This window comes from Piliocolobus tephrosceles, chromosome 4 (genome assembly GCF_002776525.5).
Source record: "Piliocolobus tephrosceles isolate RC106 chromosome 4, ASM277652v3, whole genome shotgun sequence".
In the NCBI taxonomy this organism is placed as follows: Eukaryota; Metazoa; Chordata; class Mammalia; order Primates; family Cercopithecidae; genus Piliocolobus; species Piliocolobus tephrosceles.
Genome location: NC_045437.1, coordinates 64,610,846 through 64,636,600, shown reverse-complemented (window position 1 = coordinate 64,636,600; position 25,755 = coordinate 64,610,846). Strand labels below are relative to the sequence as shown.

General features: G+C 41.6%; 1 protein-coding gene and 1 pseudogene across 1 annotated transcript; one reads left to right on the top strand and one right to left on the bottom strand.

The window, feature by feature from the left end:
- Window positions 1–1,392: 1,392 nt before the first annotated feature.
- Window positions 1,393–2,726, top strand: LOC111541555 (annotated as a pseudogene).
- Window positions 2,727–5,899: 3,173 nt separating this feature from the next.
- Window positions 5,900–10,082, bottom strand: LOC111541577 (chondroitin sulfate proteoglycan 4-like). Its single transcript, XM_023210449.2, has 3 exons — window positions 9,565–10,082; window positions 9,263–9,301; window positions 5,900–6,061 (listed from the first exon to the last, which is right to left on the bottom strand). The coding sequence occupies exons 1-3, from the start codon at window positions 10,030–10,032 to the stop codon at window positions 5,900–5,902; spliced, it is 669 nt and encodes a 222-aa protein (XP_023066217.2). The 5' UTR covers window positions 10,033–10,082.
- Window positions 10,083–25,755: the final 15,673 nt, after the last annotated feature.

Sequence of the window (25,755 nt, the reverse complement as noted above, 5' to 3'; positions counted from 1 at the left end):
AGCACATCATCCTCTCTGTGTGGGCAACAAAAGCCACATCAGCAGCTATCACCTCGGGGCTCCTGCTCAGAAGTGTAAAATGGCAAACACCCTGCACAACCAAGAGGTACTTACTGTGAGCACTTGGGAAGTAGCCCTGGGGGATCATCTGCCAGCAAAGGGGGACTGAGGCTCCCAGAACCAGAAAAATACTGTCCCATGACTCAGTAGTGGCCTTATTTTACCCAAAAACTGATATGGCCTTGGAGCATTTTTTTTAGTAATAAGAGTTATCATTTAGCCTTAACCATGTATCAAGCACTGCATGAGAGCTTCACATGATTTTATCATTTAATCCGCACAGCTCTGCCTCCATTTCCCCCTACTCATACGAGAGCAAATTAGCAGACTAAGTAACTTGCCCAAGGTCACGTAGCCGATACTGGGGAGCCAGGGCTCATCCCCAGATCTATCCATCCACTACAGAGCCGTTCTCTTAACCATGATGCTGCCAGCCTGGCAGAGGCTGCCCACATGCATGCACCTCCCTCACCTGCCTTGAAACAGCCATGCCTCAGGGTGGTGCTGCTTATGAAACAGAATATGAAGGTAACTCATTGTGACTCCTTCTCGTCTCCTAACGGTACCCAGCAGAACACCCAAGTAATAAGTAATATTTATTTAAAACCAGTGGGAACTTGTCAACTATATACACAGAATCATAGGTCTTACTATATATCATTAGAAATAATATAAATGAAAATCAAATTGGTAGCCCTCAGGTTCTTACGATAAGTCAAAAGCAGGTAGCACTTACCTGAAGGATGTTATTGGCTGTTGCCACCGGAGCATCATAATTTACAGATTCAACGGTCACAAAAAGAATTTGAGGAAGACTGTTTTGCAAGCTCTGCGCTATTTGCAAAGATGGTGAAATTGTCATGAAGCTTCGCGCTGTCATCATGAACATAGTAAATCAATTCATTTTCCACCTATAACAAACCACAAAATCACCAGTTTGCTGAAATGTGACTTAAAAATATGAACAAACGGCAATAAAAGAAATCCCAATTTTTAAAGTCTCTCTAAAACACAAAAGCACGTCCTCATCCTGTGACGTTTCAGTCTGATAATCAGAGTGCAAACTGTGATGGATGGTATAGTTTTTCTGAAATGATACTGCATCCTAGAAATAAGATGAAGGAGGAACAGCTTTTCCAGCACTGGCTCCGCTTGGTCAGCATGGTTTTGCCTTTATGGTGGTGGAGTCCACCCCAGCTGTGGACCGCAAATAACCCTGTACAAAGAGGAATGGAGATTGCCTCTATCCACCTAGATTCATAAGCTGCCCAGAGGCGATCCTGGCATCAAGGAAGGGAGCATTGAGGCACATTGCACCATCAGCTTCAGAGGATGGCAGCCACTGATTTGTCCCATGGGTTTTTTTCTGGGGAACCAATCTGCCCTTTTGAAGAAAAGACAAAGGTAGAAAGGATGGTGGTGGACTACCTGGCAAATGGTTATCAGAAAGGGAAGTACATCCTAGAACCAAATGGTTATCACTTCAGCAGGGTTTTTTGAAGAATCAAATATTCAATGGGATATGAATGACAAGAGCCTATAGTGGATGGAAACTCTGTGACTGTAAGAATTGTGGCGAGGTCTTCAGTGAACAGTTTTGCCTTAAGATACATGTGAGAGCTCAGAATGGAGGGAACACTTCTCAGGGTAATTGTCATGGAAAAGATGTCCTCAGTGTGCACAAGGAAGCTTCTATTGGACAGGAACTTTCCAAATTAAATCCATGTGGAAAAATCTTTGCTCTAACTGCAGGCTTTGCTGTACATCTTGAAATTCTCAATGCAAGACAATCCTACAAATGCAAGGAATGTGGAAAAGGCTTTAAGTATTTTGTGAGCCTTGATAATCACATGGAAATCCACACTGGTGAAAAACTCTGTGAATTTCAGGAATGTGGGAGAGCCATCACAGCTTCCTCACACCTAAAGCAGTGTGTAACAGTTCACACAGGAAAGAAATTCAAAAAGACTAAGAAATGTGGGAAATCCTTCACTAATTTTTCTCAACTTTACACACATGTGAAAACTCATAAAGGAGAGAAGTCCTTTGAATGTAAAGAATGTGGAAGATCCTTTAGAAATTCCTCATGCCTTAATGATTACATTCAAATTCACACTGGAATAAAACCAACAAGTGTACATACTGTGGGAAAGCCTTCACTAGATCAAATCAACTTTATTGAACATGTAAGAACTCACACTGGAATAAAACCCTACGAATGTAAGGAATGTGGCCAAGCCTTCACTCGGTACTTGGGCCTTTCTACACACATATGAAGTCACAGTAGAAAGAAACCCTATCAGTGTAAGGAATGTGGGAAAGCCTTCACTATGCCCACAAGTCTTATTTAACATACAAGAATTCACACAAGAGAGAAGCCTTATGAATGTGTTGAATGTGGGAAGACCTTCATTACTTCTTCCCGTCGTAGTAAACATTTTAAAATCCATAGTGGAGAAAGGCCCTTTGTATGCAAGATATGTGGCAAAGCATTTCTGTATTCCTCACGCCTTAATGTTCACCTGCGAACTCATAACGGAAAGAAACCCTTCATATGTAAAGAATGTGGGAAAGCATTTGCTGTTTCCTCACACCTAAGTAGACATGAAAGAATTCACACTGCAGAGAAACCCTATGAATGTAAGGGTATGAGTGTTATCATTTAGCCAATCAGTTGCCATCTTTAATTATTGGCACTAACACCAAAGATTATCAGATTTGTCCTAAATGCCTTGAGGAGGTTTAACGGCTCATGGATTGGCCTTAGATGCCATCCCGAGGGTGTGAAATTAAACCTACAGGTTCTGAATACAACTCCTTCATGGTTGCCTGAGTCTGGGTATCTGTGAAGAAGGGTCATGGATGGTAAGGTCAGTACTGCAGGCTGCCTCATCTTGGTGATTAGATTCCTAAGATCATAGCATTAACAAGTTCTGTATGAGATAAATCATGCAGACTGGTCCCAGCCCCTGTTGGTTAGTAGCTGCCAGTGTGGCACATACATGTCAAAATTTACCAGGAGCCAAGATGATGTAAGCCCCAGAGGCGGATTGTTAAAAGATGCTCCTTCAAAGATCTCTTCTGTTCCCACGGATCCTGCAGAGCATGGCAGGAATGAAACCATCCATAACTGCCAGTAAACTTTCACAGCCGATTATTTCTGTGTCCCCTTCTTGTAAAATCTAAGAACTGTGACAGCCTTGCTTGTTCTACCTTGTATGTCTATTTTAGGTGGCACAATCTAAGTGGCAATGTCTCTTCTAGCATAATCCAGTCTCTCTCCTCATTTCTGTTAAGATGGCTGATATAGTCCATAAATCTCATTCATGATCTCTTTATCAGATGATTGTTCAGCCACACTTTCAGGATTCTCTTCAGCACAAGTTTTCTAATTTTTGCAGTATGGATAGGCTGAGAATTTTCCAAATCTCCAAGCTCTGGTTCCTTTTTCCTTAACAATTTCTTCTACAATTCAAGTCTCCTCTTTTGCATTTTCCTGTAAGCAGTCAGGAAGAATGAAATTTCCTGTGTACTTTAACACTTTAATTACAGGTCTTAGTGATACATACTTAATTTTCTCTCTCTCAAGCTCTACCTTCCACAAAATGCTAGAATACTGTTTTGCCAAGCTATTCACCACTTCATATCAAGGGTTGTCTTTTCTTCATTTCCCAATGGCATGTTCCTCATTCCCCAATGACACCTCACCAGAATCACCCTTACCAACCTTATTTCCAGCTTGCACATCAGAATTTTTCCAGCCTCTACTCATTTGTCAGTTTCAAAACTGCTTCACATTTTTAGCTTTTTGTTTCTTTGTTTGTTTTTAATTACAATACCTCACTTCTCAGTACCAAAATCTGCCTTAATGAGCTTAGGCCACCATAACAAAATACCACAGACCAAATGGCTCACAAATTCATTTAATTTTAAATAAATGAGGTTAGAAACAGAAATTTATACGCTCATATTTCTGGAGGCTGGAAGTCTGAGATCAGAGTGCCAGCATGGTCAACTTCTGGTGAGAGCTCTCTTCCTGGTATGTAAATGCCCACTTCCTCATGTCTTTACATGGTGGAGACCAACAAATAGGTTGGTCAGTCTGTCTCTCTCTCTTTCTCTCTCTCCTCTCTCTCTCCTCTTTCTCTCTCTCCTCTTTCCTCTCTCCTCTCTCTGTCTCCTCCCTGCCATCTCTCAACATAATTTCATGATACTTCCTAAAGATCCTATTTTTACATACAGTCACACTGGGATTTGGAGCTTCAACATATGAATTTTGGGAGTTATTGTTCAGTCCAAAGTACTTAATATTCTTCTTTTCCCTTTTAACATAGGCAATCACATAATCTGTAAATAATGGTTCTTATTTTTCCACTTTAGTAGTTAGGTTTTATCTCTATCTATATATATATATTTTTTCTTGCTTTACTGGACTGATTTCAACATCCAGCACAACACCAACTAAAAGTAGTAATACCAGCATAACTGTCTGCAATTCTGCTGAGATATGTGCTCCATTTTATTGGCTTGGCTGTAGGTTTTTATTTTTTATTTTTTATTTTTTGAAGAGGCTATCTCCAAAGGAAAGGTTTCTTTTTATATCCAGTTTTTACATGATGAATGATTTCCCAATATTTCATAATTTGTGAGGCTGAATTCCTCTTGAATTTATTGAATGTTTCCTGTGCATCCTCAAAAAAAAAAAAGATTAAGGAGGAACAAAGCGATTGAGCAATGTGGTGTAGCAGAGAGAATGTTGCACTGATCATCGGAAGATGTGAGGTAAAAGTGCTACTTCTAACATGAAAGTGTGTTGTGAGTGACTAATTTTTGAGGTTGCTAATTGCTTTGTTTGACAATTCAAACTGTTAAATTTCAGCTCTGAAACTTCTATTCATCCATTGCTTGGATTTCTCCTTTAGAGACATATGGACCAGAGCAACTATTAAGTTTGCCCAAATTTCTCTTTTCTAAACTAAATATGCATTGCTCCTTTAACTGTTCTTTGTATGTGAGGTTATACTTCCTACTGAGGTTATACTCCTATAATCCTGCTCCTTCTCCTTCAGAATACAATAGGTTTTTGTGCAACTAATAAAGGATGCTACGCATAACTAGCTAACATACACCTGCTGTGGACAGACTGTCATGAATTACACCGAAATCAAATTACTCTAACAATACAGGTTTCCCTCTCTATAATAATCCAAATGCAAACATTTAATTTTACTTCTGTTATATTTTATCTTTTTTTTTTTTTTTTTTTTTTTTTGAGATAGGGTCTTACTCTGTCACCCAGGCTGGAGTGCAGTGGCATGATCTCAGGTCACTGCAACCTTCACTTCCTGGGCTCAAACGCTCCTCCCACCTCAGCCTCCCAAGCAGTTGGGAAGACAGGCATGCACTACCATGCCCAGGAAATGTTTTGTATTTTTGGTAAAGAGGAGGTTTCACCACATTGCCCAGACTGGTCAGATTTCATCCTTTTAATGTTTGCTCTGAAATCGTCCTCCAGAGAATTAGTTATTTCTCTTGGATTTTTCATAACCACAACTTTGATCAAAATGCCTTTCATGTCTTTAAAACTCGTATGGAAATATTGAAGAGCACAGAATCAAAATCAGAGACCAAGAGGATTATAAAACTCAAAGGGAACTTAGCTGCAGTGAGTCTGTGATCAAAATATACAGCAGAGAACTTCCAAACCCCAAGAGTAGCAGAACTTCTGAAAAAGTATGTGGGATTGTGTTTATTTTGATAAAATACAGCCAAAATTTTTAATAGTTCAACTTCGCCCATTCCTGTGGCGTACTTCCTCTGAGCAAAGTCTTTTGATCTTTCAGAGGTGTTTCTGACAAGAGTTGAAAAGTTCATGAAGGGTCTCAAGAGAAAGTTGTGTCCACTCGTACACAGGTGCTATGAGAATTTCTTTGGAGTTCTGTGGGCAGAGGAATTCCAGATCATGGCCTGTGAGTGTGCTCCTGGAACATGCTATCTTAAGCTATTCGAAAACAAACATGGAAGATGGTTCTGAGCAGAAGGTGGGAGAAGTTTTAATGCACTATAGGAATGTAACCTTTGGCCGCGCGCGGTGGCTCAAGCCTGTAATCCCAGCACTTTGGGAGGCCGAGACAGGCGGATCATGAGGTCAGGAGATCGAGACCATCCTGGCTAACACGGTGAAACCCCGTCTCTACTAAAAATACAAAAAACTAGCCGGGCGAGGTGGCGGGCGCCTGTAGTCCCTGCTACTCCGGAGGCTGAGGCAGGAGAATGGCGTAAAACCCGGGAGGCGGAGCTTGCAGTGAGCCGAGATCCGGCCACTGCACTCCAGCCCAGGAGACACAGCAAGACTCCGTCTCAAAAGAAAACAACGATAAAAAAAAAAAAAAAAAAAAAAAAAAAGGAATGTAACCTTTGAATACCAGTCATGTTCAGAGTATTTCTCCTGGAAAAATACATCATTTCCTTAATGGAATGGCATTTCCCAAAATGACATGCCATTTAATAATATTAATCTGAAGGCAAAGAGAGGGTATGTTGGGGATTTGTCTCTCCCTAGACTTCTAAAACCAGAGCAATATCTGCTGGCCTGAAATTAAAGGATAAAACAAACTAATGGAAAATCTTGACAGATTCAAAAGTATTTGGTCCCCTGTCACCAACTCTGTTCGGGGACATACTTGATGCTCCTCTGCTCACACCTTCTCATCCCCCAGTGCTCCCCTCTCACTCCTCACTCCGGGTCAAAGGTGAAGCCTCGGGCCCTCCCACACCTGATCTGCTGGCTCATCTGCTGTGCTCCCCACCATGCCTGCAGCGCCAGCCACACTGGGTGACTTGCTGCTCCTTGGACACACCAGGTGTGCTCCTCACGCAAAGCTGTTGCTCTCGCTCTTATTCTGCCTGAATGTTTTTTGCATATACACTTAGCTTACCTATCCATCACCTCCTCCGGGGTCTGCTCAGATGCTGCTTTCTCAATGGTGCCTTCCTTCACCACTCTATTAGAAACTGAATGTCAATACACACACACACTTCAGTAAAGCTGCCAGCACTTCCTAGCTCCCTTTCCTGCTTTATTTTTCTCCATCGCATAAATCATTCAACATGCCATTTATTTCATGTATTTATTTTATGTATTGTTTCTTCCTGCCTCTCTCTTTCCCTCATCAGGAAAAATGCTCCCTGTGGGCTGGGATTATCACCTGGTTAGTTCACCAATTTATCCCCAGTACCTAGAACTGGCATCCCTGTCACAAAACAGATATTCAAAAACTATTTGCTGAATGAATGAAGGGCAAGAATGGCCAGGGAATCTCCCTGTCCCAGTCACTAAAGGCTGCAGCCACTAGTTTTTAGAGGTTAGAGTCACTGTAAGTGAAAATGACTGTGTCTCAAAACTTGGTGACCCCAGGAGTCATCTAGGGAAAGACAATGTGAAGGGGTCACCTCAAAAGCAAGGACCCGTGACTTTGACTCTTCTCTGTGAGCAAGGCTACTGATAACATAAACAGCATGTTGTCACAGCAGATGCATAGGGAACACCTGCATCTCGACACATACATTTCAACCAGTCATTCTTAAATACATGCCTCTTACAAAGCACAATTAATCATTGAATTGACCAGGATCGGGCCAAAATTTAGTGCTCAGAAGATAGGACTACAATTTACAAACTACTTTTAGAGAAGTATTCCATTCAACTCACAGTGGAGCAGGTTTGAAATGGTCTTAGATGGGTTTGTCCAGCCTTTGAGGGAGAAGCCATGACTGAAAGACACCTGCACAAGGTCACTAAAGCATCACCTTCCCTGGGACCCCACCTGCATGAGGTCGCCAAAGTGTCACCCTCCCTAGGACCCCCGCTGAGAAGCACCGATGTCTAAGGTCTTTTCCAATCCTCAGTATTCTCTGCTTCTCCCCAGGGCTCCCCAAGTCCCCTGGTTAAGTCTAGCCTCCTTGACGTGTAATTCAGGTTACATCTCCTGTGGTCAAAGGGGAGGACTCCTCCACAGACTAGCTCCAAGTGCACTCTGCCACTCCTCCACCTCCTGGACAACTCCCCATCCACCTAGAATGCTGTTGGCCATGCTGTTCCCTTTGCTTGCCTTGCTTTTCTTTGTTTCCTCCTCTGTTATCTCCCTGCTCTTTCACTCTCTCCTCAAAGTCTAGCTGAAACAGTATTTCCTCTGTGAAGGTTCCCCTATGAGCTTCAGTTAGAATCTTTATTCCCACTGCACCACTGTGAAAATGCAACGTGAGAGGCAAGAAAAGTGCACCTTATATTAAACCTGGTGCCCCTGATTGCTCAGCAGTATTTCTTGAGGGTGAGGAATATGTTTCACTGACCATGGTAACTGCACACAGTAACTCGAACAGGATGTTTAGTAAATTGATTCAAATCAATGGATGCGTTGAAATTCTTAGAAGCAAAATGAAGCATCAAATGTGTGTTCTTAGCTGACTAGACAAAGACACTCTAAAATGGTAGGTGGTTGTTAATGTTTTCCAACTTGGAGAGTGTATGTTCCTAGGGTCTTATAAAGGAAATGATGGGGACCTGCAAGTTACTTTTCAGCATTTAAAAAGAAAGTAATGGAAATCATTCTTTTATTCATGATAAGAAAGTACAGTCTGACAATAAGACCATTCTAACCCAAAGCAAAGAAACCTGACAGCAGCCTGCAGTTGTCCTTGGTTATTTTATGCTGATTGGATGCCAAATTGGCAATTGTGCCCAGATCCCTGATTGCAGGAACTGGACCATTTTAACTATCGAGAGCTTATGTTCATCATAGGGTGTGATATGGAAAATGTACCATGTAAGCATCTGTTAGTTGAGTGAGAAAATGAATGAATAAAAAAATCCACCAATGATTAAAGCATACTTGTGTTAAATACCTGGGCATTACCCCGACATTGCTGAGAGGGACAGTGACAACGTGGCACTCATCTAGAACTGGGCAACCAGGATAGTGCAGGAAACCCATGGCATAGAAGCAAAAGCTGGAAAGCTAGGGATGTTTAACCTCAAAAAGATAAAATTCAAGGAAATCTGATAACCTTTTCTTTCAAATACTTAAAAAGCTTTCATGAAAGGATGTGTATGATTTATTCTGTACCAGAATAGTATGATTCTAAAAGAATCATACTATGAATGAATCTAGGAGGCGTATGTTTTATTCTGTACCAGACGTACCTCTGGTACAGAATAAATCTGGGGTACTAGAGCCAGGACCTAGGAGAAAAAGTTTTTAAATGGCAGATTTCAGCTCAGCCTAAATAACTATCTGAAAATTGGAGCATGTTTACATTGGAAGGGCACATCTCCGCAAACAGTAAGTTCCCCATCACTGAAGATGTTTAAGCACTGGCTGAATGAGCTCTCTATAGGGATACTGTGGAAGGGCTTCTAGCATCTGTTGGGAGGTCGACTAGACACCCTGCAAAGTCCCATCATTCCCATGAATCTAAATAATAAATAGCCATTTTTTCTCCTACCCAACATTCCCAATTACATAAACTGAGAGTTATTACCTGTTTCCTGGTAAATTTCATTAGCTTTCCTCTTGGAAAATTAGAACTTTTGACATCACTGTGTTTTGGTGGTTCAAGCAGAACAAATTCACAGTCAAGTCCCTCAAAATATTTGCTTGGAATTTTGAGGTAGTCTTCTAGAAGTGCTCTGGAGCCACCTTCCTGAACTGTGAAATTCTGCACCTGCAGAAGAATCCACTTAGGCACGATACCGACCAAGATTTCGACTCTGCTTACAACTTGGAAACCATTCATCACATCCCGGGAAAAACAGTCCTGTTCTTGGATGGGGGCTGTCCGCACATAAAGGATATTGCCATCCTCCACATCCGGTTGTGTAAAAGTCAAAGGGGACTTTTCATCTGCACCCAAGCTGCCTTCTTCTGGTATAAATTTTTGGAGGTATCGATGCATTGGTGGAGTTTTAACCATGAACACTGCCTCTGAAGGAATATTATATTCATGCCCAGCCTTGAGTTCACACACACAATACATAGACACAAAAAGAAAAACATATTAATAAATGTAAAAGTCAAGACTGTTGATAACCACATTGTCTTACATTAACGTCCACAATTGGCTTAAGTTGTACTTAGGGTTGATACACAGTTTAAACCTCAGTCTATTTTGGTGCCCATGCCAACATTTTTAATATCGGCCCTGGTTACAAAACAAAAGTAATGGTCAGCAACACTTGAGTAGCTACTAATGTATCAACCAAGTGTCATTCACAGCAGCAAAAACCCCAGGACTCGAAGGTTGAGGTGAAAGAAGGTAGAAGAAGCAGCAGTTGGGTCAGTAAACCTGTAAGACCTTGAGAGGAAAGTTTTCATCCCCCATTTTAACTCGCTCAGCATTTTCAATACTTTTTTTTTTTATTCAGCAAACTCTATCTCAAATCTGATTATAACTGATGTGTAGTCATTGGGCTGCATATGCCCCCTTGTGGTGAAACTTAAGTATAAGCTCTTGAAAAAGAACAAAAAAGCTAGTTCTTATTCAAAACTCACTATTCAAACTCTTATTCAAAATTCATTGTTGAACCCATTCTGATTTGAATTCATTTTTAATTAATTTTATTGGCTGCATCTAGCAAAAAAGTAAACTTGTTTGCAGTCCTGAGGGTAGATTCAGAATAGCCTGCATTTGTGGCCAGTTGCTATAAATCACAGCTTACACATCCCACATCCTATACAGCATTACCCAAAAGAAGTACACCCCTTCCTAACTCTGATCAGCATGACTGTGCCTGCTGGAAGTTTCCAGTAGGAGCCCCAGGAAAACAGGTGACTTTTGGTCTCACCTCTGACATTCCACTGGTCTAGGCTAGTTTTAACCATCATTTTCAGGATACTAAACAAAGCCACATTCAGAACTAAAAAACTATATAATATAGTGTTTGCAGCTATCTTAGGAATGTTTCTTCCATTTGTTAAATTACTCCAAGTTTTTATACTGTGCTTCAGCACCTCATAAATATAACTCAAATCAAATGAAGTATTGGCAGTGTTGCTATGAATAATGAATAAAAGATCTCTTAATTTACCATAATATATACCTCTCTTCCTTAGTCCAAGTTTTTACTGTACTAAACATATACATGCACACGTGAGCCCAGCTTTAAAATAAGCCTGAGCATTGCTTACATTCCATTTCCAACTATAGGAAAATTGGTAGCATCAAAATCATGAAACCTTCCAAGTTTTCTTCTCAATGGCATGTATATTTTTAAAAATTCACTCCTAATACCAGGGTAGAAATCATCACAAAAATAGCTTTCAGAAGCAAACAGATTATTAGCGCCTGTGAGAATGAGAATTCTTGGTGCTATAGATAGGATAATTACCTACCTGGAGCCTTCTGGTATTCAGTTTTCCTGGTTTTCTTTCTTCAACTACAAGAGTCTTGATGTGCAGAACCTGTGTGTGATGTGGGTGACCTTCCACACACTTGAACACAGACTCTCACTCCCACCTCTAAGCATGTGGCTTTAACTTTCACTGTCGGGTTGAATACATCAAAGTTGCCACTACCATCGTATCTATAAATCACATGTCATCAAGTCATCCTGAGAAAATGAGTGGGAAGCAGAATGATTGACCCCAGGATCCTGCCGTGCTTTGGGGCCTGTACAATGTGGAATTCAATCTTGTGGTCTGTTCTGACATCTTGGTTTGTAGTGACACTTAGGTTGGCCACTGTGAGGCTGCCATCCTTTCCTCTCTGTATGAACAGCCCCCTGTTGTTGGCTATCTGGACATAAGGGTCTGACACACTGACCTCAAGAACAGACAATGTGTAGTGGACACTATCTGTCACAAACAGCACAAAGCAGGCCGAGTCTGCACCCTGATGCCCGAAAAGCACGTGCCCTTCCCACAGGTCCTCTTGCCTGAACTGGTAGAGTTTATGAGTGGGGTCGCTGGCTCACACCAAATCCCCATTTAGGATGCCCCACCGGGTGTACAGCAACTGCCCATCGTCAAAATCTAAGTCAGGGTCATGGCAACAGAGATCTGCCAGGATCAATAAGTGCTGATCATTCCGCACAACATGAAAGACCTTATCTCTCATGCATACTGGTTTCTCATCATTCTTTAACCAAATGGAAAGGGTGACTTTTATTTCTGTAGATGAATGCTCTGAGTCAAGATACCTGACTGTTCCCCCTGGTCCTTTGGTGGAGGCCACAACAAAGAACTACTCATCACACTCAGTTTCAGAGTCATCTTGAACATACATCAGCTGTTCACTCACTTTGTCTTGATTTGTGAACACAGTGATATTGTCATTTCTTTCCAGAGAATCAGACAAGCTAAGCAGTTCCAGCTTCCCATGTTGAGAGCCTTTGGAGATTTTATATTGGAAGATCTGATTGTCCAAAATTTGAACAAACAGTTCTGATTTTGTAATTAATTTCCCTTTTCCTTCTTTTAAAAATAATCTGTTAAAATAACGTATGTCTTATCTGCTTTAAAGTTGATTCTGAAAGTATGATCTTCTGATTCTATCTATTTTGCAACAACCAAAAACCTATAAGTATCCTGTGAGTCTTCCCTTGGCTTTTCACGAGGTTCACAACTTATCTTAGAGTCTGTAATATTTTTTTGGCTGAAGATTGAGTTTGTTTTTAGAACTTTATTGTCAAGTAGCGATTTTCCTTTCTTAGATGGGATCAGTAACTTAAAAAGTAGTTCCCTCTCAACTACTTCCACACCCTCTGTTGCAGCCTGCGAATGATCAGAATTAATATGTGCTTGTTTAGTTGACTGATCTCTAGAGGAACATTTTTCAGAAGATTAAACTTCAGCCATTGTGTTATAACAGGAAATATCAGCTTTTCACCGACTTTTCCTTCTATGTTAACTTTAAATTTAAAGTGATATGTAACATTTTCTAGCTGCAATTCTTTGAATGTACTACAGTACCGGACCTGACTCTGATCAACAGAACGCTGAGAAAAGGAACTAACTTGTTTCCATTTCCTTGACCCTCGCTGCTGGATCTGGCCATACTGAAGTGGATGAGTGATGTCAGAGCAGGTCTCCATCTCATGCCATTCACCATTAACCTCCACTGACAAGTTACTCCGTGTAATCAGAGGAGTGCCACCCTGTTCTATGACCACAGCAATTCTATTGGCCACTGCAAAGTCCCAAGGAACAGCCATGATCCACAACACTGCTGTATTACTAAGAAGCTCTGCATCACCTGCTCTCAGAACAATCTGAGAGTTTTGATGACCCCTGTGCACACAGAAAATGTTGCCATCTCTTAAATCTTCATGTGTAAAATGATTAATGGCTTTCCCGGGATCATTTGCATTTTCTAAAAACCCAGCATCTGAATTGAAGTTGCCAAGAACTGAAATCCTAAGACTCAAAGAATCTGTGTCAGTGTCTGACATGTCTGTCATACTTAGGGTCAGTTGTTTCTTAGAGTTCTCAAATAGAAGAAGCAAGTTTCCTTCTGGTACCTTAAGGTACAGGGCATCATTGACTGCAATGACAATAATGTTAAACATATGTGGAACACGTTCTTGCAGATATAATGGCATTTCTTTCTTGCTATTGGAAGAAACCAAAAATGTAAAATAATCCATAGGTTCTTCTGAATCTTCGTGGACATACCAAACTTTTCCTTGCCATAAGTCTAACATGGTAAAAGCCATCTCCATTTCTTGCTCAGGTGGCACATCTAATGGAAGGAACCCATGTATAGGCCTTTCCTGTACTTTAAATAGTATTTGAGAATGATGGATACTCAAATCCTTAAATTTCACATCCAGCTTCATGTGCCTTTGTTCCAGTAAGGTCCACCTTCTTGGACCCCCAAGTTATTCAAAACCAAGAAATCGCTACTCTCATCTTGAAGAAAAGGCTTGATGACCTCACGGACGACAGTGGAAAGGAAAACTTCTGACTGAAGCAGATTTTCTATCGCTGTTATGGAAGGATTTGTGTTGTCAACACTCTCAGTTTTACACCAGCAGAAATACCTTTGAAAACGAGGGCATCCCTTAATGCTCTCTTTTCTGAATTGACTTCCAAGCTTCTTAAGCACCCTTTGAAAGAGTTTCCTCGAGCAAATTTCCCAGGCACAGAGGCAAATTCTAACCTCTTTACTTCTTCCTATATTTGGTTATCAAGACCTCCCACAAAAAGGGCTCCTTCAGATACACATGGTTTGCTTTGCAAAGGCAGTGACTTCCTTACCTTTTTTTCATCTACTGTTAGGTCCAGATACTCCCCTGTGAATTTGAATTGAATAACATGCCTCTTGTTGTCACTGACAAAACTAAAAGAAGAAAGCTGAGTTTTACTTTAAGCCTTTCTACATAAGCCTTCAATAGACGTTCATCTATTTCCAAAGCAAGAAAATCTCCTTTCTTACCCAACTGAAATGAAAGCAAGGCTTGCTGAGTTACAGTTTGCAAAGTAAATTCCAATAGCCCTTGTCCTTGCACTCTCCATTCTGGAAAAGTGACAGAGAATCTGGAGCTAAAGAAATTGATGGCTTCATCCTCCCCTGCAAAAAAACTCATCATTGCATCCTAGTGACACCTCATAAACCTTCTTAAAACCAGGGTAAGATCTAAGGGACATAAGGATCTCCCTCTGGTTAAATACCACATCTTTCATACATCCTCAAAAATTGGGGAGCTTTCCATCCAGATAAGGTACATCGAGTGCCCTGTGGCCTCCTACATACATTCCATGTTGAAAACTCAAATTACGCATCCTGGCTGCCATGTGGCCAGTTGTCTCATAACGTTTGTCAATAACAAAGGAAATACTATGCTTAACATAGCGCAGTTCCACTAAATGCCAAATCAAGTCATCCATATGAAATCTCTGCTCAGAAAGGAGCATTTGTTCACTTGTACCCAAATTTACTCTCACCTGAAAAAGAAAGAATCATAATTAATCAATCCCATCTCACTTTTCATTTCATACTGTTTTATTGAGAAAATGGGGCCTTTCACAAAAGAAAAAGAAGAGAGAAATTTGGGCATGAAAACTCTTCCCATGCTTATAGATTACGTACTAAACTCAGAAAATTTTAAAGTTGGAATACTTAAGACATGCTAGTAAAACTGGAGAAGATCCCAACCTATACAAATGGCCCATCATTTTATTCTAGGGAAATAACAGCAATCAATATATGTAGCTATTTTGTTCTCTTTCTCTCTCACTGCTTTTCTTTCCAGTAATTGTATGCTTATATGTATTTTAAAGATTTAAAATTATACCTGTAAGGTTCCTGATTTAAGTTATATTATACAATAGTCATTTGTCTGAGCTGCAAGAAAAAGTAAACCCTGTGGTTTGCTGGTATGAAATTTTAATTGAAGAGACAGCTCAGAGGAAAGTTCTATGATGTTGAACTCCACATAGCTTTCACCATAAAAAGATGCTAAGGGGAAAATAACAAAAGAAAGATGTTAGTAAATTTATTATGCAATGACTATTCCACTCTATATCATCTCTTTTCAGGGACTGATCCTGGTGAAGAAAGTTGCCTTTCCCAAGGCCATATCTGCTTCCTGGGGTGACCCAGAGATCTGACATGGGTTATAAAAAGCTCAGTGTTCTCTCACCCCAACTCTGGAAAGCTCTGAACAGTCATTCCCTCTTCACAATTCTCAAGAGAGGTAGCTGAGGCTTAAACTGAGATGAAATTGCAATTCAGCTCCTCCATCTACCCCAGAATGCTGCTTTCCCTTCCACAGGAGTTGATCCTACAAGCTTTCTCTAATAAACCTCCTGCATGCTAAGTTCCATTTCAGATTCTGCCTCCCCAGAAGCCCAATTTGTGACAACTGGTACTGGAAGTGGTCTGAAAAAGCAGATGCTAAGATGAGATTTGGAGCTGGACCACCACTACTCAAATGGTAATTACGACGCTGTCACTGGTGGTAGGTGAACCACAGAGAGCCCTGGCAATGACTGCAGACTTCACTGGTGGTGAGCTGGCTTGGTGTAAGAGCAGAAAGGAATACATTAGGCCTGGCTCTGAAATACCGAGGTATTAAAAACAGGGCAAATACAGAGTAAGTATGAAGACAGTGGAATTGGGTGCCTATTGCCAAGCTTGAATGAAGCTTTGGAAAAGATAAGGAAAAGCTGGGAAAGATTAGTTGACAATTACAAACTAAGTATGAAAGCCAGAAGACCTTCCTGTTAGCAAAGTCCTTCTCATCTCCTACAGCAGGAGGGCAAATAAGCTGAGACTCAGACCCAGGAATTAATCATCAGAGTAGCCAAGCTCCAAGCAAATTTTTGGGGAATCTAGCCTGCAATATCTACTCCCCTCTTTGCTCCTCTGTGCATGTCTTTATCCTAGAACCTACCAAGTTGCATTGAAATTTCTTATTTATGCATCTATCTCCTGCACTATTCTGTAAGTTTTCTAAGATCAGGGACCATATCTTTTATATCTCATCTCTTCAGTACCTAGCACAGTGCCTGGCACACAGGTGGTGTCATAGTTTCTGTTGGTGTCCCATTTCGATCCCTTTTAACAGGCTGGTGCACACATCCTTCAGTTGCTGAACTGCCTTATCCAAAAACTCCAGTGAAATCACATCCCCTACCCTGGAGAGCAATCCACAGCCAAAGATTGATTGGAACTGAGCTATAAAATATGTAGAACTCTGTGCTGCCATTCATATTCCAGATTCCCCTCTGGGATCAGGCTGAGGTTACATCAGCTGAAACCACATCTTCGCTTGGCATCTTCTCCTGCCTTGTCCTGTTTCCCTCACTTCCTTACATTCTCTACTGGGAAAAAAGCATTCAGTGATTCACTAGCACCACAATCCCTCACTCAGGCTTTCTCACTAAGGAAACTGACCTAAAACAGGCAAGCAGTAAACAAGCATTTATTGAACCAAACTATACTGACCTAGTAAACCCCTTATTCTATAGTTGAGTAAACTCAGACTTAGAAAAGCTTAGGGACTTGCAAAAAGTCATCAATTGGTTAGAAACAGAGCTAGAACACAAACCAAGCTTTCCCCACTGTCAATCCAGTGTTTTTATGAAGACAGGAAGTTAATACAGAGATGAATATGATCCCTACAGACTCTCCCAAATATGCATGGGCACCCTTTTCTCTCATTAAAATATGCATTAATAATTAAACTTAATAGAACTAGAATGTAGAGCTAGGTCATTAAAGTTGACAGATGGCAGTTACATACCCACTGGCTAGCTGAGTTTATCCTCCAGGCCTCCCCATTACTGAATGCCCCCACCTCAATTTCTGACAGACTCAGAGGCTGTATTGTTAAGTTTTCAAAACCAGGAAATGTTTTCTAAATCATAAAAGCTACCGCTGAGAATGACTAAGTAACATTAATAAACAATATCCGTATATTTTCCCACATTTCACCTCGCTGGCACTAAATCAATTGTAGTCCCAGCTGGTGGCCAGAAATTTCCATTGCCTCTGGAGAAAAGCAAGGAACTAGGTTAAAACCTGGTTTGACAGCCTGAAGCTGGTTCATGTCCTCACATACCTCTAAGTAGATCCTATCTTTTGCAGCCCCTAATAAGTGTCTCAAAATAATAATAAAGAGCAAATAGAAACACGAGTGAAATTGGCCCCTGGAAAAAGAAATGGGATCCCTACCTTCAGCGAAGAAAAAGTGTGATTTCAGCATTAGTGAAACAAAGTTGAGCAATAATTAGATAACCTCCTGGTTTTGCGTGCTTAAAGAAATGATGAAATGCCTGAGTGGGAGCCAGAGTCTTCCACTGGTAAAATATATAAAACATTTAGTTTGCTCTGCAATTTCTCCCAGGAGGGTGATTATTTTATTCATTATATCCTCCTTAGAAGTGATTCCCATTCCTTCTTCCAAACTACATCTCTCTGGTTTTTTGTTTATTTTGGTTTTGTGCTTTTGTTATTTGGCTTACTATTTATAGAGTGCCTACTATGTGCCAGGTATTGCCAGAGTTGAAGATGCAGAATCAATAAAACAAAGAGGCCTGTAGCCTACCAGAGAAGAAAGCCACTTGGAAAGAAGAGTGTGCACTCAAGTGATATTAGAAAGTTGGTCCATCAGAAGTACCTCTGGGGTCACCTGCGATATGAGGGAGGGAGCAATCCAACTATAAAGTGTCTCTCCCTATCCCTAATCTATAAAGTGAGATTAGTGACTTCACTTGGAAAGGGGTAGATTGAAGTGGCCTATCCTATGCATGGGTTATTCTGTCCACAAGTGATACCAAGCATCTTATTTAGTACTGAGGATTCAATGGTGAGCATGAGAGCATGAGAGACTGCTAATCAAGTTATTACAGTTGCTTGATTATTAATTGAGAAACACACAACAGAAGCACAGGGCCTAATCAAGGGAGGTGTGGAGTCAGGGAGTTTCAGGCAATGGCTTCTGGAAAGACCTGAGCAATGGAGCAGACAGGAAGACAGGAGAGAAGGGAGAGAGGTGAACACAAGCACCTGACAGTCCAGTCTGGCTGAGGGCAATGTGAGGAGAGGACAGCCAGGGTGGAGGCTGAGGGATGTGAGGGGTCACGGGGCAAACGTCAGAGAGCAAACCCCACCTTGCCCTTCTGAAAGGCCTTCTCTGGCCACTCTGTTTAAAGTGCCCTCACACATATACATGCAAATGCACACAGGTCGGTGGCTGGCTACTCCTTTCAAGGCCCTTATAATAATCTCTAATTACCTTCTGTATTTGCTTTCTTGGTTATTATCCAGCCCCAAGACCACACCACCCCAAATAAAATGTAAGATTCTGAGGCCAGAAGCTTTTGTTAGTCTTGATCACTGCCTAATTCTCAGTGCCTAGAACAAGTGCTTGGCAAACAGTACTCACTAAATAAATGATGGTCTTGGAAAGCAAGTTAAAAAGGTCAGACTACATCTGCAAAGAGGGCTAGATAGGGAACAAATAGGAAAATGCATGATCAGATTGCAGTTTAGGAGATGATTGGCTGAAACGCAGACTCTCAGCAAGTAGCTGGGTCTAGGGAAAGGGAGGAGAAAGGGTGGGTTCAAGAAATATTTAGATAGGACTGTCAGGGTAGGGAGAAGGGAGAGGACAAAGGGGCAATTCAGATTGATTTCTAGGTTTCGGGCTTAGTATCCACTTACTAAGTGGAGACAAGGAACCTGGGAGGAGAAGCTTTGGTTTCATTTTGTGTTGTTTTGTTGATGCATATGTGACAAGAAATTCTCAATGCACTTCTGGGGAGCAAGCGAATGACTCACCAACTGGACCCCCACGGACAGGGAGGGCCTTATGAACTATGTTAAGGAGGTTGAACCTTATTCTGAAAACAATAGGCAAGTATCAAATGATTTTCAGTTGAAGAGAGACAGATCAGTTTGGGGTTTTAGAAAGATCAATCAGTCTCATAGCTATGCGAGTTCAAAACTAGCATAGGATGGAAACTGATTAGAAAGTATTTCAAAAAAGATTTTAGATCTCCTTTTACGGAAAATTAGAATTACCTTTTCATATCGTATTTTCACTAATTTTATAATTGTGCCTCTTTATGTACTGCTATTCTTCCAAATATATTCTGCAGATATCATAACTTATTTTTAAAATTAAAATAAAAAAAACTTCTGTGACAAATTATTTGCATTACACCAAGTCCTAAGACGAGGTCTTAAGAGGAGGTCTTGCATTAATAAAGCAGCTCTTACTTATGTTGTGTCATCTGAGATTAGTGACTTCACTTGGAAAGGAACACCACACTTTGCATTACAAATCTATCCTTAAGAATCTCAGCTGGACATGATGGCTCATGTCTGTAATACCAGCACTTTGGGAAGCCGAGGCAGGCGGATCACCTTAGGTCAAGAGTTCAAGACCAGCCTGGCCAACATGGTGAAACCCCATCTCTACCAAAAACATAAAAATTAGCATGGAGGCTGCACTCTGTGGTCTGAGGTTAATAAATGGAAATTGCCACAATTTTTATACTGCTATTTCTAAAGACATCACTTATAAGGAACTTAAAAAACCTATTGAATTCTAAAATTATTACATTAATTGATGTTAGAGAGACATGGGAAATTCTGGAGTATGGAAAAATCCCTGGGTCTATCAATATACCATCAGATGAGGTAGGTGAAGTTCTACAGATGAACTCAAGAAACTTCAAAGAGAAGTACAATGAAGTAAAGCCATCCAAATCTGACAACTTGGTGTTTTCTTGTTTAGCTGGAGTGAGAAGCAAGAAGGCTCTGGACACTGTAATATCACAGGGTTTCACAGTGTTCAACACTATGCTGAGGATGGAAAGAATGGGTAACCTATGAATTTTCAGAGAAGAGACAAGGAATTTGAATTTTTGGAATACAAGTTGCCTCTTTCCTTGTGTACATGCAGCTTAGGATAGTGGAATGAGCAAAATAATAAAAATCTAGTACTGTCACCACTGATTATGGTAAGGGGAATTTTGTAAAAGTCAGTTAGTTGTTGAATCATTTTCTCATCTGTAAACTGAAAATGCCACTCTCCCCTGAGATAATGCATGTTACTCGCTATGGAAATATAAGGGTTGGAATTCTAGGAATTAATTTTTAAGTAGCTTAATATCATTCAATAGTATTCTGAAAGACCAGGTTACTTATATTACCTAATCATGTATGACATTTATGTTAGTATACCTTCTATTTGTCAAAGGGGCTATGAGCTAGACCTGCAGATTAACAAGCAGATGTGACCTTTAAAAAAATCAATTAATCTGGGATCCAGAGAAGTAGATGAAATTTGAACAATGAAAATACATTAACAGCTTCTAATGACTTATAGCAGTGTTATGACCAGCATGGTAGTGATGAAATTCATAATTTAAAAAATTAAAATTAATATGATTATATGGGGATAGATAATCAGGATAGTGGTTGCCGTTCTAGAGGGAAGAAGATTAACTGGAAAAGGCAAGGAGGAGCTGGGCACGGTGGCTCAGGCCTGTAATCCCAGTACTTTGGGATGCCGAGGCAGGCAGATTGCTTGAGCTCAGGAGTTTGAGACCAGCCTGTGCATGGTAAAATCCAGTCTGTACAAAAAAAAAATACAAAAAATTAGCCAGCCATGGTGGCACGTGCCTATAGTCCCAGCTCCTTGGGGGAGAACTGGGAGGATCACTCGAGCACTGGAAGATCACTTGAGGCCAGGAGGTCGAGGGAGCAGTGAGCCAAGATCACACCACTGCACTCCAGCCTGGGTGACAGAGTGAGACCCTGTCTCAGAACAACAACAACAAATTGAAAAAAATAGGCAAGGAAAGAACTTTCTAGGGTGATGGAAATGTTCTGTATCTTGACTGAGGTATGGTAGGTATATACATTTAAATATAAATGATTCCCACTAGCATGGGTATATTCCTTTGGAATATTAAGTCCTATACTTGTTAGTGTGCTAATGTACTGGTGGCAAAATAAACCTGTTTTTCTCTTGTCAAAAAGAAAGGAAGGAAGGAGAGAGAGAGAGAGAGAGAAAAGAAAAGAGAAAAGAAAAGAAAAGAAAAGAAAAGAAAAGAAAAGAAAAGAAAAGAAAAGAAAGAAAAGAACTCAGCACAAACATCCAACATGCCCTGGGAAACTCAATCTCCTTTATTCACTGAAAGCAAACCCCAACAGGCAAAATTCTAAAAGTCTCTGCCACAAAACTCAGGCCCACTAAGATATTTGCTCCATGGCTACAGGACAGGCAGTTGACCAGATATTCAGAGGGCTGGAGTGAGGGGAAAGCTCTGGTGCCACATCCCTCTGCTGACACTTTTGGGGGAAGGCAGAGGAGAGTGTGCTAGGCCCAGGCCCACAGTGAAGATGCAAATCTTGGGTTTCCAGGTACAGCCAAAGCAATCTATAGCCCTAGACTTCTTGCTTTGCAGAACACAACCCACCAGTCTCTCATCTATTCATTCATTCTCTAAATATTAGCTTTCCTGAAACTGTTTTGTACTGAGATCTTAAGTAACAAAAAGAAAAACAGCAGGTACCCTGCCCTTACTTCCTCTCAACAGGGCATTCCCCAGGACCCCACATCCACTATGCATGGCCATTCAGATTGTGAGAAGAAGCTATTCCCGGAGTCTCTGATGTAAGTAGCACCCACTGGAATTCTGCAGTGAGGCAGTCCTGGTGCCCAGTCTACCCCAGCTGAGCTGATAACTCTCTCTTAGGTGTCGCAAAACCTGTGTCCTATCCTGTATGCCCTATGTGTGGCAATTATGTGTTCCTGTGTTCGTTGCCCAGCTAGCGTGGGAGTTTGCCAGGCCCCAGTCACAGGCATGGGAGTCAGTGCTGTAGCCAGGCTTGCTCCTCACAGGGACAGAACCTTCCCTAAAGCCCCTGGCCTAACATTGGTGGCTATTCCAGCCCCTCATTCCTCTCTGATGGCATCGCCATCTCATGCCTCTGTAAGATTATATGGCCGTTGAATTATCCATTTTACTAAGACACAAACTCCCTGTATAAGTTTCCTGTTGCTGCTATAACAAATTGCCACAAATTGAGTGGCTTAAACCAACACAAATTTATTATCTTACAAGTTCTGGAGGTTGGAATCTAAAAGAGGTCCCATTGAGCTAAAATCGAGGTGTGGGCAGGGCTGCCTTCCTTCTAGAGGCTCTAGGGGAGAATCTATTTTCTTCCTTTTCCAGCTTCTAGAGGCTACCTGCTTTCCGTGGCTTGTGGTCCCAGCCAGCAATCACACCTCTCCAACCTCAGCTTCCCATCTCCTCCTCCAACTCTGACTATTCTGTCTCCCTCTTAAAAGACCTTTGTGATATTCAGGGCTCATTCAGATAACCCAGGATCATCCCCTCATTTCACAAATATAATCATATCTACAAAGTCCCTTTTGCCATATAAAGCAATATATTCACATATTCAGAGATTAGGACATGAACTTAGTTGAGGAGCTGGTTTTCTGCCTATCACACTCCCCAGCGGCATTCTATCCTTCAGTCACTCGTATTTAATGAGCATCTATTATTTGTAGGTTACTGGACTATGTCCTGGGAATACAGAGGTCAATAAGGCAGTAGCATAAAGGCCTCTGGAGCAAAGGCCGTGAGGGTTTTATGGTGATTTGTATGCCCTGTACAGCTCTATTTAAAAAGAAAAAAGTTAAAACCAGAAGATGTTAAAGAAAAACATGGACTTTTTGGCTTCTCTAGAAAAATCAGATGGTCAGGGCACCTTAGGACTCATTAGTTCCACAACATAGCAACCATGTATGGGGTGTGGATGCTTTAACCACAGGGTACCCACCACTCTGTGTCACCTCCTGCCACACTAGCGGCTGCTTGGCTCACTATGACTCACTGGCTCCTGAAAACATTTGGGTTTGGGCACCACAGCTTTGGAGAAGAAATGGTAAAGTGAGATGCCAAGTTATTTACTTTGGAACTGAAAGAAAATGTTAGGACTTCTGGGGTTGCTATATCTAAAAACAAGTAAGAACTGAAGATTTTTTTCATCTTTAATTTACGGAATGATGGACATCCTGTCTCAACTGGCATGAGACAGCCTCATCTGTTGAGTGTGAGTTTCATCTGCTCAGTGCACAAGTCTCCTAAGGGATGGGTGGGGGTTCTACAATGCAGAAAGCTTGACTGTGATGCCCTCTCTCTCTCCCTACATCCAGTACACACCACCAGCAGGTTTGCCTGGATAACTGGGTCTACTAATTGCGTTATCTCACTGTAACTAAACAAGTTCTGACAAATACGATCAGGAACTTACAAAATTCTTCCAAACAAACCACTGGCTAAAGCTATATACAAATAATGTAAGGACCAGTAATGCAAAGGAACAAGTGGTGCTGGTGATTCTCTTCCTGGACAAGTTCTCCACCAGCCTTGTTACAAGGTAAGGCAATAATATGCTAAGGAGATTTGACAATAAAGTAGTCAAACAATGAGAAATTATTGAACTATTGAACCATTGATTGAGTCTAATGCTGAGTGGTCTAGTTTTGGTAGCACTGATAGATGATTTACAGAGATACACTGGAGTTGTATGCTAAAGATATTTCTATCTAGACAGTATTTTTTCACTAGACAAAGGTGGCTTCCCATCGTGATGAAAGTTGCCAAGATTGTTCAAGGCAATAGTCTGAATCACCCAAGGAGCTAAGAAAAAACCTAAATTCATATAATGCATCTGGCTACTCAAGAAAATATTCTTCCAAGTACACCAAAGTAGATTTGAATAAGACTTTGGTATTCAATATCTGTCATGCCATCGGTGCCATGGATGAAGAACAGCGTATATGCTAAAATGTATGCTATGGAAATCTTTATTCAATAAATCTCCATTATCCACATTCTTTCCCCTAAATGAATTTCTAATCCACTGGCACTTACCCAAAGTAATTGCACAGATGGGGAGGAAAGGAGGGTAATGAGTAGGAAAGGATGGAAATGAGTATTAATGAGTGGTTCTCAGGCTGCTAGGCAGTCTTATATAGTATTTTATTTAAGCCTCTCTGAAGAAGGTATCATCATCTCCATGTTACGGAAGTAAAAATCAAGACTCAGAGAAGTAACTTCCCCAAATTCTGAGAATACAGAACGTCCATCTGACCGCAAAGCTTCTTATCACCCTACACTGACCACTTGGATCACTGGCTCCTCGCCCATCACCACCCGATCTGTCCCCACGTGGCAATCACTGCCCTCTCAGATCTCGCTGGCCTGCAACTCACACCTTTCCCCTCAAAGCCACAGTCACGGCAGCCCCAGGCCTCCAATTCCCTGTCCTATCCACTCTAGGAACCAGGCAGGAAGTGGGCAGAGGAAAATCCAGGAAGGAAGGAGCAGAGCTGAGAACAGAGCCCGGCCTCCCCACCGCCACAAGGGGAAGGTGAGGCGTCCTCTACTCCAGGGGCGGGTCATTGCTGGAAGGTGCTGCAAAGCTCCCATGAAATCAGCAAGAGTGTAAGCAGCAAGGACACTATTTGTCTACGCCTAAAATGCAGTAAATACGACTTTAGAATTTTGTCCAGGTACTACAGCGATACAGGGCCTTTGATTTAGAATGTTCTCTTAAAAAGCCTCCAAGGGAGTCTTTTGTCGAACCGAATTCAATTTTAAAACGCCTTGAAGGGAGGGAAGAACCAAGTACAGGGCTCAATCACGTAGTAAAAAGTCAAAGAATTACGTCATTAGCAATCTTTAACCTCTGAAAAGCGCCACAGAAATGTAGAGCACGTCTTCCTAATGGAACCCAGAAAATGTATGCTGATAGGTGGAGGGGCTTATGGGACAGGGGGCTGGTGGCCAAAGACGATTCCAGCGGTGAGTTTATGGCAACCCGAGCCCTGCCGCTCACTTGCGGCCAAGTAACTCGCCGGGGCGGGGTGAGGGGCAGAGCCAAGAAGGATCAGTAGGCAAGACAGCAGGAATCATTCATTCTGCTGGTAGGAATGCAGTCAGGAGGCCGACTTTAAAACTCCGATCCTCGGAGAAGGCCACGCGGAGGTGAGGAACAGGCCCTGCCCTAGAGGCGTCCGGCGTCCATTGCACCGACGCGGAGATGGAAGTTTTTCGCGGCGGCGCCCAGTCACTGCGCAGGACCGAGCAGTCTCATCCCCCGGCTGCCCGGCTCAGAAATGCCCTGCCTGCGAGTCAAAGTCGCGGTCGCGGCGTGGCGAAC

Excerpts from the sequence above, each read along its gene's own strand:
- LOC111541577 (XM_023210449.2), bottom strand. The coding sequence starts at position 10,032 with ATGGTTAAAACTCCACCAATGCATCGATACCTCCAAAAATTTATACCA. Across the intron at positions 9,302-9,564 it reads TATGTAATTGGGAATGTTGG|GTCCTGGCTCTAGTACCCCA; the intron begins GTAGGAGAAAAA and ends TTTTTCTCCTAG. Across the intron at positions 6,062-9,262 it reads AGATTTATTCTGTACCAGAG|CTTAAGATAGCATGTTCCAG; the intron begins GTACGTCTGGTA and ends GTTTTCGAATAG.